Raw genomic sequence first — 18,016 nt, forward strand, 5'->3', positions numbered from 1 at the left:
CTTAGTACTCTCAGGCCCAGTTATTTCATTTGACTTGGACATATTCGAACTCTTCGGTAGTCTTCGGTTTTCTGATCAGCTGCTTAGCCGCTCAGTGCTAGATAATCTGGCTCAGCCCAATGTCCTTCAAAATGGCTGCGACCAGTGTTTATCGTGTTCTCGCTTGCAGCAGAAGCAAACTTTTGACTCCTTTTGTTTGTCGTGGAGGTATTAAATGCTTTACGTTAACTGTGGATCTAGATATTTATCATGGATTTGCATGTTTTTGATTTATGTAGATATATCTAGATTTAGATCTTGAGGTGTCTACATAAATAAAACATTTTTAGTATTGTAAGTTGGGATGAAGTCCCCATTAATTCGTCCTGCGAGGGCCGTGTTATGTCGGCCGATAAGCCTATTTCGGCACCTCGCCTACATTCGGGTCCCGAGTCCGTCTAGCCCCTGGCTCAGCACACGCACACCACGTACCATCTTACGTGAAATTCGGGTCCCGAGTCGGATCCCCATTCACGCAGGTCAAGTGTGCGCGCGTCAGTCTGAGAGTTTCTTTTGAGTGTGCGTTTGTGGCCTTCTGAGTGATCTTCTAGAACCGCCTGCGACCCTGCGTTGGTTCGTAATCGAGGCTTACGTCTCATTCAAAACACCCCTAGTTGGTAGCTCTAGATGTTCGTCCAATGAAATTATAGAAGAAATTTACCCACTTAGACATGATGAGCTCGAAAGGATAGTCAGGAAACAAGACTTCCATTTTTCTATACAAAATCTTTCAAATGAGCTTGATTTTGTATGAAATGATACTAATTATCCCCTTTCCAACCTCAGGTCATTCTCATAACAACAAGAGCGTCTAGGAAGGTTATTCGAATGGGCGTAATACTCGTAATGTCTTATCAGCTTGTGAAAGGGCGCGGTATTCATGTGTTTGTTACACTTTATAAATAGAAAGCTGTGAAAGATAGAGCGTTATTTTCATCATCGATTAACACACTCCCATGGTATTCATGGCGGAAACACACGTTTCCTGGCGTACGCGCTGTACACCAACATTACACCTTGAGTGACCCCGGCGGCCTGTCCGGAACACCCAACGTAATCGGTTGCTGATAAGATTCGCATCTCAGCACAGACGCTGGACAAGAGTTAATATCTGGGACTGTTCCAAGTCGAAGATTTATCATGTAGATATTCTAGAATCGGAACTGGCTATCCTCACCCGGGGTGAGAATAAAAATACGATCGACCTCTCACCCCGGGTGAGACTTGCCAGCGTAGGCTATTCTCACCCGGTGCGAAAAAAACCCTGTTTTTCCTAATTTCGGAATACTGTCTATCGGTGTGGATGATCAAATTGACAAAAAAGCAAAGAAAAAATGACGTTATAGCACAAGTAAGCTAATTTGATCGTCTACAAAGACGCTTTACTTTTCGAATTGAGCCGAACTACGCGTGTCGCCATTTTGTTTTGCCCGGAAGTTCTCGCAAGATCTACTCCTCCTCTCTCTTTCTCTGTCTCTTTCTGAATACTGTGACCTATCGATGTGGACGATCAAATTGACAAAAACAAAGAGAAAAAATGATGTTAAAACACAAAAGTAAATTAATTTGATGCTACGGCTATTTAACTTTTCGAATCGTGCCGAACTACGCGGGTCGCCTTTTTGTTTTGCCCGGAAGTTCTCGTGCTACTCCTCTCTCTCTCTCTCTCTCCCCCGGTGAGAATAGCTGCCACCTCGATGCGGGCATGAGGCGAGGACTCTCCCCTGACTCTGACCTCTTGCAGGCCAATAAAACATTTTTCGCCTCTCCAGTTAAAAAAAAAGACACACTACAGACGCTAATACTGCGTGTGATGTGGGACAGGTCAAAGGCCGGACCATTCGTTGTTTACACACTTAATGATGGCAGGCCTCTCTGCCTGCACTCAATAAATTATGATTCATGGAACAGAGAGCGGGGGTACTAACGTAACGAGACATGAGTACGAGACTTATGCTCTTGCTCGACGGTAGAAGGGTTTGTTATATAATAAATAAATTATTCAGACCAAGTGGGCGAGGGCATAGATTCTAGTTTAACAATGAAAAAAACAACAAAAAACCCCCAAAAAAACAACAACAAAAAACAACTAATATAAAAAAAGCAATTCAAGCTCGTAAAATTCTTTCAATTTTTTTTTCTTTTTTTTTTTTTTCCCTTGCCTCTTCTTTCTCTTTCTTCTTGAACATTTGGAATTTGGAGCCAAAAAAAGAACCAGAGAGCTAAATGAAATTCTCTGGGCCAGACACAATCCAAAAGAGACAAATTTCTGGGATTTGGCTCCAAACTGACAATCCTGACTGTGACTATTCGACTATTCGGACACACAAACAGTGATGAACACGATGCTGCATCAGCCCTGACACCCCAGGGTCACGTCCGCTAACCTCAGCTCTGATCCCTCTTGGGTCATTTACGGTAAAACGAGGGGGTGAGAATAGCGAGATATGCTGGACCTTGGGTGAGAATAACCACTTCCTATAAAAAAGTATTTATATTGCACTGCTTTTAAAATGCTCGGTAAATGAATACAGAACTCCAATTTAAACAGAGTTCACACCACTGCCATAGGAAAGTACAATGATGAGCAAAAAATATGCTCAATGGGTACCCGGTTATAGCTAGATCTAGATCTAAACAGTGAAAGATCTTGTCAGTTTGTTTGTGTTTAATAGTTTAATAACATGCTAAAACGTAGAACGACGCATCCTCCTGATAGGCTGCTAATTTTAGTAATGTGATGTCATCACTTCCTGGGATACCCAGAGACTATTTTAAGAAGGCCGTGGAGGTACCGCATGGTATGACGTGTTTTCTGTATGTGAAGGACATTTCGGAATTCCTAGTTCAGTACTTGGACATGATGGAAGATCGCTTAGGTCGTTGAAGCTCGGAACAGTAAGAACGCTGATGCTTGAAATTGAAACCCGGTAAACGCAAAGACAATTAACCACACGAAAACTGCCGTAAAGACGCTGGAGGATTACCCCCCCCATCCCTTCCTCCCCCCCTTCTGCATGCTTCATCACTGCATAAATAAAAAAAAACTACAAAGCAACAAATTATAATTTATGGGACAAACTGTTTGTCAGGTGGGAGGAGGAGAAGAGGAAAAAAAAGAAAAGAACCTTCCAGGACTGGGATTCGATCCCACACTTATAAAATTATTCCATGACTTCAAACACAGACATGCTGTCCATTCGGCCATCAGAACTACCAACAGCGAAAGGCAGATAAAGATTGATATAGACACTTTCATCTTTGGTGCCAAGTGGTTGGCTATATTTAGATGTAGTCACGTGATCGGAGGGGAATCCCGGTTTGACGTCAAACAAGATGGCTGCCTTACCTAAAAATAGTTTGTGTTGTTCTACGTTTAATCGCATGTGTGTTTAATCGGCTGCTTGCACTACATGCTTCCCGGGAAACCGAGAAAGTTTCAGAGTGTACTGGGGTCTGATGGTAGTAATAAAAGTTGTAATGTGCATAGAAGAGCATTGTAGAGGGTGGATATCATGTGCTGTAACATAACCCCCCTAAAAAACAAATCTAACAGAAAAACAAAACATACTATGTATATAGTACATTAAAATGTCTTATTTGGCCTTTTTTTCTCTGTAAAATTTCAACAACCCAAGTTACGATATATTTCTTTGATCACTGGTTTGTGTACAGCAGCTATTAAACCCCCCCCCCCCATTTATTTTATATTAATACAATATTTGTTTCCTCTTTCTTCTTTTCAACTACAGTTTCTCCAAATGTGTCTCAGATTGCGGCGAGGCAGCTGACGCTGATTTCTGTTCGCTGCTCAACCAGCTTCGTTGGGAAAGGTATGCTTCTTACATGCAGAAAAAGCTTAATTTAATATAAAAATTTGTATAAGCTTTCCTAGACAGAAGTATGAGGTACTATATGGGTTAACTATGCTTTTTATTCAGTTTCAGTTGTGATGTATGGATAAAAAGAGGTACTCATTTTGTGAGCTGTGAGTGCTTGATTATTGAAAATTGTCGGGGAATTTTCCGATTCAAATTGTGCAAGATATGCTTCAGTCCTGAAATAAAAATGAGTAGGATAAAAAAAAACAACCAGTCTTTGTTTATTGGACAGAGCTTAGATTTTGTTTGTTCTTCTGCTTTGGCTCCTGCTGGACTCCAAAAAAACCCTCTACTGCCATCATGATTGTTGGACAGTCACTCTAATTGTCAGTAGGAATTTCTGGTCCTCTTTGCATGTTTGTATGTATATACATATCTAGGTTCTCTTAAGTATTCTTCTCTCCTCCTTCGTCCATGGGTTACAGGTGACAGCTTGCCTTGTGGATGCAGGCTTGTAGAGGATATGTCTAATATGTTCCCGTGCCATGGATAAAATTTTTCCTTAACAAGCTGTTGCGGAGTTTGTTAAATAAGTTAGAGTGTTGATTAATCTTTCAATCCACCTGTGCTGGTTGTGCAGTTTCAAAAAGAGATTCATTTTTAAAAAGGTTATTGATATTTCCAAACTTCTTTTCTTTGTCTGTGCCATTTTGTCCTAATTTGCTTCCTCGTCAAATATGTGGATTAAAAAAAAAATTTTTTTTTTGCTAGGTAACAAGAAATTATATCCCAATTAAAAAAAAAAAAAAAAAAAAAATCAAATCTGATGTTGTTGTAGTTTACCCAACTTTCAGTACATTTTTTAAAATCTTGAAGTTTGTTTAGTGTTTTAATGTGACTAAATGCCAAATGTATGTTGTTACTTCTTTCGGAAAAGAGATTTGTATATATAAAAGAGAGATTTGTCTGTTTTTTCCTAAATTGATTTATTTTTTGTTCTATTTTCAGTGACAGCGAATGAGTTGTGGGAGGGTGTGACGAGTGTCAGCAATGCAGGTAGAAAGAGAGGACGTGGGAAAAGTGTGAAGCGGAAGCTGGATCTAAACAGAGGGCAGAGAATTGGAATGGGTGAGTTTAAAAAAAATCGATTTCACTGCTATTGCAGAATTGCACTGTAAAGAGATTTTGAAATCCTTAAGTAATAATTGGCTTATTTTTCCTTTGATACTCTCTCATTTGATTTTGTTCACTTCAATTTCAGCTCAAGCGAAACATGTCAGAAGCATAGTGAATAGGGAATCTAAATATAGGACTGGCTTTTTCTGGAGTGGCGTCTAATAGACATTGCTTAATTACCCCCACCTGATTCGATTCAAGCTCGAAAAAAAAATGCCCAAAAAATTATTTCTATAAAAATTGCTATTGAAACTGAAGCTGAAGACATGAAACCGTATGACTACTTGGAAAGTAATTTTGATCAAATTACCCTTTGGTTCCTTTTGGTCCCTGCGAGCAGAAAATCTCCCAGTGTTCCTGACATCTTATGTTGACTGCCTTTGACATGAACGCGCACTTTTCATAATCGCAGAAAAAAAATTCTTCCTCAATAATAATGTCTTTTCCTGCTATGTCCTGTTTGGGGAGCAAGTTATTTTTTTTTCGTAACGACCTTTTTATGTCTGGAAAAGAGTTAACTTCAGGGAAAATGAAAAAGAAGACTGAGGCTTCTTTTGCACTACACAGGAAAGTCTGGGATGGTATTCCCTGGTCTGACGGGTCCAGCCCTTGTTGGCAAGAAACTGGTGGACATTCATCAGGTGAAGCCACAGGAAGAGGAGGAAACAGCTGCCCCGGTGATCCCAAAGAGAAAGACCCTGAAGATCCCGGCCCTTCAGGTAGGGCTCTCAAGCTATTATATGAACATTTGAGAATTGGTTAGAGTTTTATATTTTTCACTGTTCGGCACAATGTGAGGTTTTTAAGAAGTGGGTATGTACGGGTTGAGGTCATGGTACGGTGTACCTTGGGTTTTGTGCTTCTGTATATACTATAAACTTATTTGAAAACTCTCTAAGTTAAGTGCTTATTTCCAATTTGATCGTACAGTCGATTACTGTCATACTGCCAACCTGGGGATGAAGTTAGTGGTATTGCGGGGTTGGCAATATTGGGGTGTTGGTGCGGTTCTCTGTGAAATTGCACGGACTGCCCATCGTCAAGGGAAATGATTCTGCATAACTAGACTAAGGACAAAATTATACTGAATTATTTCCCTTTGTCCAAGCCTTGACGACAGTCTTCGCCTTCAGGATTCAAGTGTAACAATGAAAGAAAGGGAGATTGTCCAAAGCACAGCAGCTGACTGGGTGCAGTGCGCTGTGTGTAGTGTGTCCTAGTGCTGGGCAAAAAATAGCAAAATATAATTCCAGTACTTACCGACACTGGACCTTGGATACCATCAGTACTTGTAACTGGCTCCACTTTTTCCACCGGTTTGTTGTCTTGTTTTGCTTGATGTTCCACCTATTTCTGCCTACTTTTTTTTCTTTAAGAAAGGACTTCCAGTGGGAATTGTATTCAGTATTTATGTGTTTGACGAAAGCTTGAGGTAAAATCGAACCTTTCACTTCGTTTTCCAGAGAGGCTACAGTGGCAGGAAGTATCCTGGGACTAGTATAGGGTCACCTGATCCAATCAACGACTGTGAGTACACAGACACTTTTCTGTTGGCTTGATTCTCATATATATAGCTTAAACAAAAAGGCAAAATTGTTGTAGAAATTAGGAGCCATTATTTTCATCCGTGATTATGGGACAGGCTGATAGAAGTGTCCAAGTTTGAGATCCTCAAAAGAACATTTATAAAGTCTAATCATGGGACATAGGTTTTTACATCACAAATAGATATAGCATTGCGTGAGAAGCTAAAGAAATGCACAAAAAAAGCTTTGTATTAGTATTGTATTAGTATAGATTAAATTCCCCTTTCAGGTTTTAGTTTCTTAAAGAGGTTCTGTCTCGGGGTTTAATGTTATAAAAGCTCTGTTACTTTCTGTGAAATAAATGTAGCAATGAGATGGAATTAGACCTTTTTTTTACTTTGCTAATAAAGCCATTTTGCAGACAAAACTGTTGATTTGAGTATTCCTCAGTCCTTTTTGACTTTATGAGTTTGCTATCAGATTTATTTGAAATATAAATGTAAGTAAGCAGCAATATCCTTAAACGTGGAGGGGGTTCACTGAATATTGTAGTTTTGCTGCCTGCAAGCTGAGTAACAGGGTGTGTTCTTATTCCTACTTTTCAGATGTATTTGAAGACTTTGATACAAAAGTGTTGGAGGTACGTTGCATTGTCAAGTTATTGTTGGTGTCTGATTTAAACCCTGTGCCCTTGAAATTAGGTCAAACATTTCTTTTGTTTGTAATTATGTTCTTCACACCCATAATTACAGTTGGTGACACCAGAAAAATTAAAAAGAGCAATACACAAAGTTTTGAGCAAATTGTAGAGGATAATAAGAAAGACTGCCACATTTTTTCCCCCCAAAGACTGCATGTTAGAGTTTTTAAAAAAGCTGAATTTTGTTTTGGTGAGCTGTTTGGTGGACACACTGTTAAAAGTCAGACACCAACGTTTTCCTCTCATGTATTTATGAAAAGCTAGTCTTAAAAATGTTGATATTTGCTTGGTATATAGAGAGAGTTTTGTGGCTTCTATTTTTGTACTTCAATAGATGTTTTCTATTGTGACACCTTCAAAACCTGGTTCAATAGAATTATAAAGTGCATCTTTCAAGTTACTGCTCAACTTTTCTGTCAGTATATTTTCAGTCATTCATGTGTAAGGGATGGGTATAAATTTGATGATCATGACCTTGTTGGATTTTTTTATTTTGTCGTATTATAAAAGTTTGATTGTTTAAAGAATTCAACCCTACACATTGCTCACATTCACATGATGTGCATTATTGAATTAAATGTCAGCTACTGTATCTGAGTTGACCTGTAATGTTTATATTGTAGATTCAGTTGCAATTATAATATGAAGAAAAAGTTACAAGAAAAGATGTCAAAACTAAAATTAGCATTCTGAAAATGATAGTAAGAAAGTTTACTGTTTTGGAAAGTTTAAAGAAATGAATAAAACTGTATGTTGGGTAATTTTGATACCATGAAATGTGCTTTTGGCTTATGCTTGGTTTTTGATTATATGAGGGTTATATGAATGATAGGTAGTAATAATATTTAACTAAAATATACAATGAATACCATTTTTATCAATTAAATGAGGAAGCATAAAAAATGATTAGTTAGTGTGTCTTTATACGTTAGAAGCCATCTTTGTGCCTGCCATAATTTTGTTGTGTTTGTTGGTTCCGTAATTATTAATTTAAATTAACAACAAGAAAAGTATTTGGCAAATGTGAAAATGGTGATTTTTGTCCAAAGATCTGAAGAGTCAACATTTCCAAAACCAAACATGGTTGCTCTCTCTGTGCATTTTCATAACAAAATAGGGCTTTAAGTTTCTCAGAAAGTAATAGATCAGCACACAAAAATTGTACTCCTCTAAGGGCAAAAATCCAAATTTTAATTCGCCCCCTTAGGTTGCCTGTAGCCTTAGACTCATTTCTCCATTTTGTTATAAACCCTTGGATATGGTTATTAGCTTTAAGGTTTTGCATGTAATGAACTTGAGGGTCTCATGTCTCTGTACATATATTAAATATGTTTGAAAAATTAGTTCTTACTTTGACTGTCTTTGATACTTCCAGTACAAAATGGTCTCCCACATGACAGGAAACTTGGGGCGGAAGATGCGAGTGAGTACGCTGGTGGTCACAGGAAACAAACAGGGATTGGCCGGTAAGTGATTAGAACAACTATTTTTTAACCCTATCCGTACGTCATGTTTTACTATCGTATCCATACAACGTGGGGAACTCTGTGCCACCACGTTCCAAAGAGGAAATTTACTCGTTAATCCTATCCGTACGCCTTGCCTAGCAGTCTGTCATAATGATTTTTTGAGAAATACCGAAAGCTTCAAAGAGATCTTTGTACTAGAAGTATTCTAAAATGTGAAGAATACAACCTCGGGGGTACAAAATGACCCCAGGGCGTACGGATAGGGTTAAGTACTCCCTCCTCTGTGTCGCTTTCTCTTATATATAGCTGTTTTTGTTTCACTGACAGTGTACTAGTCTACCAGTCTAAAAGACATGAAATAGATAAATTTTCTGCCATGTTTGTTCAAATCAAAGGACTGTTGATTGAAGTGTCTTCAGTTGACTAGCTCTGAGGCTGAGGTCTTGTGGAGAATACTGAAGAAATAAGGTAAAGTTATTGGACGTTGTTCAGGACAGTTGTCTGAGAAAAAGACAATTTTTCCAAAGACTGACTAGACTTGGATTGACTTAAGACTTTCTGTTGATGGTTAAATTAAGCTATAATTGAACAACCAATGACAAACAATACCTTGTCTTGTCAGTTAAAACTTTACTCTGTCTCGGGGTTTGTGTTTTCATAGACAGGTTGTTAGGAGGAAAATCAAGTGTTTAGTAGCTTGTGTACTGAAAGACCTCTAAAGTCTACAAGGTTTTCACACTTTGCAGTCACACTGCCAGCAGTTCCAAATAACCTATCAGGTCACCCAGCCAGGAGAGCGACTGCAACAGACTTCTCGGGCCTCCCGCAGAAGTAACCAGAGGGGGTAATTTTCACCGGGGCATTATTGCGCCGCCAAGTGACTGCAAAGTGTTCAGTGGTGTACAAGTACAATTATTCTGTAGGAAGTTTTTAAGCTTAGGGTTGGCTTCTCATGCCACAGTGTTTGGTTCAACAAAAGGTTTATGCTGGATATTTCTTGGTTTCTGCCAGGTGTTTCTCACTCCTTACCCTTTAGTAGAATCTAGCCCCTAGTCTTTTCAGACTTGGAAATCAACATACTAGTCTGATGTGAATGTTCTGCATGTTAGTGGCACCTTCTTCATTGGAAGTAACAAAAAAGAACTGGATTTTTTTTGGTGAGCTGTTTATTCGAAGTCCTAAAACAACATACTTCCTTCACCTTCACCTATCCCATAGACTGGATGTCTGTCAGGGCGCTTTTGAAGATTTGGCCACCAGCTTCAACCTCTCCTTCCGGTTTTCTGCTTTCCTGAGCGTGTCTTTGAGTTCCAGGCCTGTCCATTCCTTGATGTTGTCCTCCCAACTCTTCTTCGTTCTACCTCTGCTCCATTTTCCCTGGATGCTGCCTTGCAGGATCCTCTTGGCAAGGCCGGATGAACGGTTGATGTGTCCATAACATACTTAAGAGTGCCTTTTAGAGGACGTTGTGGCCTGATGAAAGTCAAAGAACTCTACCTCCTGGACACCACGAAATTAAAATGCGCTTTGGCTTGGCAGACAGCTAGAAAAGTTTTGCAAAGTCCATGTGCTTTGGGGGAGTAGGGGATTCTGAAGATTGGAAGATATGCATAAATTTGTGTATGACAGGAAATTAGAATCATTTTTTGTATTTACCGTCATGTTTCAGGCTATGCTGTTGCAAAGTCTCCTATGGGAAAGGCAGCTTTGCGAAAGGTTAGTAACATTTATATCTTTCATGTAATTTAAGATTTGAGAAAAAAATGAAAAAAATCTTCTGCACCCAAGGATTAGATCTAACTTGAAATATGTACCCTAGTACTGTTGGAATGTTATATAGCTGTCTGCTACTAATGAAGCTTCAGTTTGCCCTGAAAAGAGGATGTCTCCAGCACTTGTTTTTTTGTCGCATTTTGATATGATCTTTTGGCTTCATATATATATGCTCTGAACTTGATGTTTATCTTGTATGCACCTTATAATTCTTCTTCTCATTATTTTGCAGGCAAAGAATATGGCAGGTCAGAGGCTGCAGTTCATAGAGCTGTATGAAGGCCACACAGGTTTGTGAGGATTTTTTTTTTGCATTGTATATTTGGCTTGGAGGGAGGGCTTGCATATATATAAGCTGAACTGATTTCTCAAACATTTTTTCTTTTGTTTTTTAGCATTAAATAAAATGTGTTTCAAATCAACACCGCTTAGAGATGGAGATGGAGGAAGCTGGGATAGTGGCTTCTTTTTTTGTGCTTTTGTTCTGTGTACACTTGTGAAATTCATGTTTGGAGAGAAAGCACTCTCGTGATGAGGACTATTTTTCAAAAGCAGATTCTTCAATACTCCACCATTCTTGTTTTTTTTATATATTTTGTAAAAACCTTTTTTTTGCACTTTACAATTCGTTCTCTCCGATGCATGTTGATCTTTTCTGCATTTTGAAACTATGGTAGTTAATGTGGTTCTGAATGTCAAACATGAATGCAGCCAGTAAATTGTATTTATCATTTTTCCACAGTGTTTCACAACTTTGCTGTCACTGAAGGGAGGACCAAGATATTTGTTGAAAAAATGCCAAAAGGTAAATGTCAAGGACCAATCGTGTTCTAATAGTGTTTCACGACTTGTGATTCTGTAGCATAGTTTAGTAAGTACAGCGGTGTGCAAAAGCAGTTTTCATTTTTAATGTGGGAGATCCATATAGGCCTACTGTACATTTGTTGAGGCTGTATAGAGAATGAGGAAGCCCTACTCTGATATCTCAAGTTTCTTCTGTTGTAAGTTGTGGGTGGTTGGTGAGTGCTCTGGTATGGTTTGCTCCTTCTTTCCTATCAAACATCTGTCGTCCTTTTCTCCCCTCCTTCTTTTTTGTGTATGTTACTCTCTTGTAATACATCTATTCTTCGGCTCTTATATGACCTTATTGTCTTGCAAGTGCTGTAAAACTCTTGCTAAACTACTAAAGTTTGGGCTCTTTTTACATCTCTCTGAAGGAGACTGCAGAAAGTTGTGTATTCCTTGCTGCTTTGTTGGCTGTGAACTTTTCGTGTCCATGAGAACACTCTCTTGTAGCCAAATTATGAAGGGCTGTGATGATGTTTACTGTTGTTTGAGAATGGGGTGAGCAGAGCTATAACTATAAGATGTGGGTGATATATATGTGGGCAACAGGCTTTTGTTAACAGTTTACATCAACAATTAGAATATGTCAGAAATAAATTTTGTTTAGTTTTGCTGAGTTGCTTTTTTGACAATTCTTTTATAGAGAAACTTTCTTGCACTCAGGAAGAATAAAAAAGTCCTCATTTCGTTTTGTCAGAAACTTTTGAAAAAAGGTTTAGGTATTCAGAAATGTGTGTCTAGATTTAGCTCAGAAGCTTATTGAATTGGAATTTCGGTCATGACAGCACATCTTGTGTCTTGCTGATTGGAATTTTTAGTTCTTTTTATAGACGAAAATTTGTTGCCATGTTAACAGCTGTGAAGACTTTATTTACTTAAACTTGCATTCTTTCTTTGTGCCCCCCCCCCTCCTCTCTCTCTCTCTCTCTCTCTCTCTCTCTCTCTCTCTCTCTCTCTCTGTCTCTCTGTCTGTCTCTCTCTCTCTCTCTCTCTCTCTCTTTCTCTCTCTCTCTCTCTCTTTTATTTTTCCTCCATATAATTTTTTTCTGTTTTTTTCTCTTCCTTGTCTTTTTTCCCTTTAGTAAAAATTGTAATTTTATTTAAATGCCCTCAATGATTTCATTATTATTTAATCTTTTCATTTGTTTCTTTGACAGGTTATGGTTTAGACTGCCACAGAATCATCAAGACCATCTGTGAGATCATTGGTATTCAAGATCTGCAGGCAAAGGTTGAAGGTAGTGATGGGAATGTACAGAATATCTGCAAGGGTTTCTTCCGTGGACTCATGGAACAGGTAGATGAGATGCTGGCTCCTTTCTTCTGTTTGTTCTTCTCTCTTGTTTCAGTAGAGGTTTAACGGCGCTCGCAACTGCTTAAGGTCAAATGAGCGCCAGAAGATTTGAGGCGTTACAACAATACAGGAGAGTAACGAATATAAAAAAGAAAAAGGGGAGATAAGGATGATAGATGTTTGATAGGAAAGAAGGAGCAAACCACACCAGAGCACCCGCCAACCACCCACGTTTGTTCTTCTTCCCCCAAGGCAGAGTATGGGATTTAGTTATGTGTGTGTGCGTGTTCTTATGGGTTACAAGTAGAGAGACAACATTCTTTTAGTACTTTTAGATGAAATAACTGAGATTTTTATCTTCTCATTCGTATCCTGTAAACGTTAATAAGCTGGTTAGGGCATTCCATGTTGTCATGGGTCTAAGACATAATGTGGTTGTGTTGTTGTCCCGTCCCCAGGAGACGCACCAGAGCCTGGCAGACCGTGTGAAGCTTCACGTGGTGGAGTTCCGACCTGAGCTGGAGAATGTGCCAGTCGTGGTGGCATCGCCCTCACACGGGGAAGTAAACCTGGAGCCTATCAAGGAGGAGGCTTTTGACTTTGACAACATGTACTACGAAGATGGCAAGGTATGTACTCGTCCAGTTATTGTTTTTAGTCTTTTCTGCGCATCAAATCACTAAAGACAGCGAAAATATAATAGAAGCAACAGAAATGCAGTTTCTTAGGAGACCGCTGAAAATGTCATGGAAGGAAAAGAAATGAAATGAGGTAGTGCTTGATAAAGCCCACTTGGGAAGCTCACCGTTAAAAGCAATCAGGAAACGACAAATGCTGTTTTTGGGACACCTGAATAGACATAAAAGTATTAAGCATCTTGATCTCAATGGCGAAATTGAAGGTAAACTAGGCAGGGGTAGGTCCAGAGCAATCTACTTAGGGAACCTAAACAAATGGGTAACGGGGAAAGATTAGGGAGACGTAGCTTTTTTAGGAGCATCCGAGCTACGGAATGAATGGAAAACCCCGATCATCGATGTATGCCGCAGATCTGGCACTGGATGATGATGTGCATCAGCACAGTTTAGATCACTTTGGAGGCTGGCTACGTTGACCCTGGCTGTCAGAGCCAACCGGAGCTGAGGATATAACATCCCAGAAGACAGATGGAGATATTTGCTAAATAAAATCTCCCAACTGGGGAATTGAACTTACATTGTCTACATGCAATGGTGTAGAACCTAACTTCTTTTAGTTTTAGTATTAGTAAGTGTTTTACGGCACTTGCAACACAATAAGGTCATATAAGTGCCGAAGATTAGAGGTGTTACAAGAGAGTAACAAACACAAAAAAGAAGGAGGGGAGATAAAGACGATAGATGTTTGATAGGAAAGAAGAAGCAAACCGCACCAGAGCACCCGCCAACCATCCACATGTAACTTCTGCACCACTAACACACGCTAAAGTAAAGAGAAGTATGTCTGCGTGATAACGGTTATTTAGCCGTGGGATAGAGCAAGACGGTCAGACAGAAGCTAATAATAATAATAATAATAATAATAATAAAAATAGTGATGATAATAATAATCTTAATCAAAATTCATAATCACATTTATTTGGCACATATCTATGCTCTACAGCATGCTCTATGCACTTTACAGCTGTGGTTACCCTAGCAAACCCTTCAACACTCAGGAACCTTCTCTGAAACATTCTCGGCTTCCCAGGAAGCATACAGTGCAAGCTGTGGATTGCATTTGCTCTGCACTAACTTTACTTTACTTACTTTTCCGATCCAGCGGCCATTTGGGTTCTAGCCCTTCGGTCTGTCGATATGGCAAAGAATTTTGCTCTGCACTAACAAATTGACAAGATCTTTCACTGTAGAGAGGCGGGTACCCATTCCCGCTCGGGTGAATTCTCATAAAAAGCCTTTTCCAGGGACACAATGTCAGGCTCTTGATGGTATTCACACCCACGACCTTATTGTTGCAAGTCTTAGAGCCTAAATTGAGGATAAGTAAAAAAAAGTAGGACCAAGTAATGCCGCAATCCAACTACCCACTTGTCTAATGAGGTGTTAATGGGTCTAAACAGTTCAAGCAAAAACATTGCATGTTGAAGTCACTTTCTGTTTCCTTTTTGTTCCCCTTGCTGCGATCTCAATGGAAGCCGACCGCTAAGGGTTCAAGCATCAGCTCGGTCCAACATTGTGTCTTTGGGGGAAAAGCACTTTACACAAATTTCCCATTTGGCTCAGTGTTTTCTGAGATGGATGTTTTAAACTTGGAGGTCCCACCTCTAACCCTATCCGTACGCCCTGGGGTAATTTTGTACTCCCTGGGGTAATTTTGTACTCCCTGGGTTGTATTCTTCACATTTTAGAATACTTCTAGTGCGATGATCTCTTTGAGACTTTCAGTATTTCTCAAAAAATCATTTTGACAGACTGCTATGCAAAGAGTACGGATCGGATGAACGAGTAAATTTCCTCTTTGAAAAGTGGTGGCACAGAGTTCCCCACGTCATATGGATACGATAGTAAAACAGGACGTACGGATAGGGTTAAAAATAGTTGTTCTAATCACTTACCGGCCAATCCCTGTTTGTTTCCTGTGACCACCAGTGTACTCACTCGCATCTTCTGCTCGGCTAGAGTATTGGGATACATTGGAGTCTACGTAAACTGAAATCTATGGATTTTCAATTTAGGGAGGTTGCTCAAATATGAGGACAAGGGTTGGGGATTTTATTCTCTTTCAGTTTACTGCTGTTTCCGGATTTATCATGTTCGATTTATTAAGGGGACTCCACTGTAATTTTGAAAATAATTTTCACCATTTCTTGGTGGTTGTCAGCATTATTGATTGTATTTTATGAGAACAGTTGAATGAAATATATTTCTTCATTCTGCAACTTTTTGCTTTGTTTGAAAACTGTGTTAGAGCTTTTGGAAAAGCTAATAAAGAAAATATCAGGACCAAAAAACCCCCAATCCCCTTCTTTCCATTTTAATATGTTCCTTTGATGTCTAAGTTCGAAATTGTTTTTAAAGGTCGTGCCAGGATTTGATTTGACTCTTGCTTTTATTATATTGCGTAAGTGAGATGAGCAAATTTCGCTGTGCTTTGATTGGTTGCTCCTCCTGTCCTGTAATGGTTTATTGCTTTAAATATTGGGAGAGTGGGTGGTTGGCGGGTGCTCTGGTGTGGTTTGCTTCTTCTTTCCTATCAAACATCTATCGTCCTTATCTCCCCTTTTTCTTTTTTATGTTTGTTACTCTCTTGTAACACCTCTAATCTTCTAGCACTCATATGACCTTATGCTGTTACGAGCGCCGTAAAACCTCTACTAAACCTAAACTAACACGTAACAGCACTTAATGGTGCGGTGGTTGTCAGCTTTGTCGGATATAAGTTCATAATCTCTTATGCTTAGCTGCTTACTCTGTTTGTCTGGTGTGATTTGTCTGTTAATGGATTTTAAAGAGGAAATGTGGGTGTAGAAGATGGACGAAAGTAGAAATGATCGATAAAAAGCCCCTTTTGGTCAAGCAGTTGGTGAACTCTGTGACACGATAATTGCAGGCAGTGTTATTTGACGAGGGCTGTGCTCGCTCATAATTATGAATTTCTGCAGTATGGTGCGCCATAAAATTCTTGTTAACTAAACTAAACAAGGAGGGCTACAGTGTGGGCGATCTCTGGGGCAGGTGGAGTCTTTGTACACGTGTGCAGCAATCTTATGGTAGGCCAAAAGCTGGGTGTGGGTGGTTGATGGGTGCTCTGGTGTGGTTTGCTTCTTCTTTCCTATGAAACATCTATTGTCCTTATCCCCCCTTCTTCTTTTTTATGTTTGTTACTCTCTTGTAACACCTCTAATCTTCTGGCGCTCATATGACCTTATGCAGTCGCGAGCGCCAAAAAACCTCTACTAAAAAATCAAAAGCTGGGTAGGCCCACTGCTTTTTGGAAACCAGTACTGATGTGGTGTTTGGGTATACTACAATGTAATGATGGTATTAATAATGATGGTGATGATGATAATGATAGTAATAATATTAATAATAATACTTATTGTTATGATAATAATAATGATAAATTTATTGCATTTGTACTGGGCAAATTCCCGCTCAACAGCAAGCTGCATGAGCTTAACATTCTATATATATCATTACCCCTGCGGACCTGATGCATTCTGAAACAATCTCAATTTCCTGTGGGTGCTTGGCGGATTCTCTGGTGTGATTTGCTTCTTCTTTCCTATCAAACATCTATCGTCCTTATCTCCCCTTCTTCTTTTTTATGTTTGTAATACCTAATCTTTTGGCGCTCATATGAACTTATGCAGTTGCGAGTGCCGTAAAACCTCTACTAAAACTAAACTCAATTTCCTGGAAGCATGCAGTTCAAGCTGCCATTTTAATAGGTGCTAAAACACTAAACGTTTTGACAAGCTGAACCTTGAACCCTTGAACCTTCATCCTCACAGTTATGAGTGTTATGTCATACCATACCTCTGTGAGTGGTTGGCGGGTGCTCTGGTGTGGTTTGCTTCTTCTTTCCTATCAAACAACATCTATCGTCCTTTTCTCCCCTTCTTCTTTTTTATGTTTGTTACACTCTTGTAACACCTCTAATCTTGTGGCGCTCATATGACCTTTTGTAGTTGCAAACACAGCGAAACGTCTACTAAAACTAAACTTTTTTTGGTTCTGTTTTCCTCTCCACCCTTTCAGATTCCTCTGAAGAAGGCGGAAGACCCCCTGAGGCTTCATCGGCAGACCGAGGCTCACTGGAGGACTTACCTGAAGAACAACCGAGACAGGAACCAGGTGCAGGCACGGTACCAGAGGATGATCTATGGGCTGGAGCCTTCCTCGGAGGAGTTGAAGCAGCGGGCGAAGCCCTTGAAGTGATGACTCAATGCTGTGTGGGTTTCTGCTGTGTGGAAGGTGTCTTTCAGTTTGCGGAGTGAGTGAGTGTGTGTGTGTGTGTGTGTGTGTGTGTGTGTGTGTGTGTGTGTGTGTGTGCACGGGTGTGTGTGTTTGAGGATGTGTGTGTGTGTGTGTTTGTGCGTGCACGTGTGTGTATGTGTGTGTGTATGAGGATGTGTGTGTGTGTGTGTGTGTCTGAGGAGTGTGTCTGAGTATGTGAGTGTGTGTTTGTTTGTGTGTATGTGTGTGTTGAGTGTGTCTCTGCTGAGGATGTGTGTGTGTCTGAGGATGTACGTGAGTGTGTGTGTGTGGGTGTGCGCTTGCATGTGTGCATGCGTGGGCATGTGCGTGTGCATCTGCTTATGTGTATATGTGTATGTGGCTGCCTGCTTGCTCTTGAGAGAACAGGATGTATTTGTACCGGTACCTGAATTA

At 39.7% G+C, this 18,016-nt stretch overlaps 1 protein-coding gene across 1 annotated transcript; it reads left to right on the plus strand.

The window, feature by feature from the left end:
* The first annotated feature begins 99 nt into the window (after window positions 1-99).
* LOC101847881 (28S ribosomal protein S5, mitochondrial) lies at window positions 100-17,686 on the plus strand. Its single transcript, XM_005100859.3, has 13 exons — window positions 100-207; window positions 3,792-3,872; window positions 4,869-4,988; window positions 5,604-5,755; window positions 6,500-6,563; window positions 7,168-7,202; window positions 8,638-8,728; window positions 10,401-10,447; window positions 10,737-10,794; window positions 11,247-11,309; window positions 12,508-12,647; window positions 13,103-13,273; window positions 17,384-17,686. Exons 1-13 carry the CDS (start codon window positions 120-122, stop codon window positions 17,561-17,563), a joined length of 1,290 nt encoding a protein of 429 aa, XP_005100916.2. The 5' UTR covers window positions 100-119; the 3' UTR covers window positions 17,564-17,686.
* Window positions 17,687-18,016: the final 330 nt, after the last annotated feature.

The sequence above is a fragment of the Aplysia californica genome, unplaced genomic scaffold (assembly GCF_000002075.1).
Source record: "Aplysia californica isolate F4 #8 unplaced genomic scaffold, AplCal3.0 scaffold00263, whole genome shotgun sequence".
In the NCBI taxonomy this organism is placed as follows: Eukaryota; Metazoa; Mollusca; class Gastropoda; order Aplysiida; family Aplysiidae; genus Aplysia; species Aplysia californica.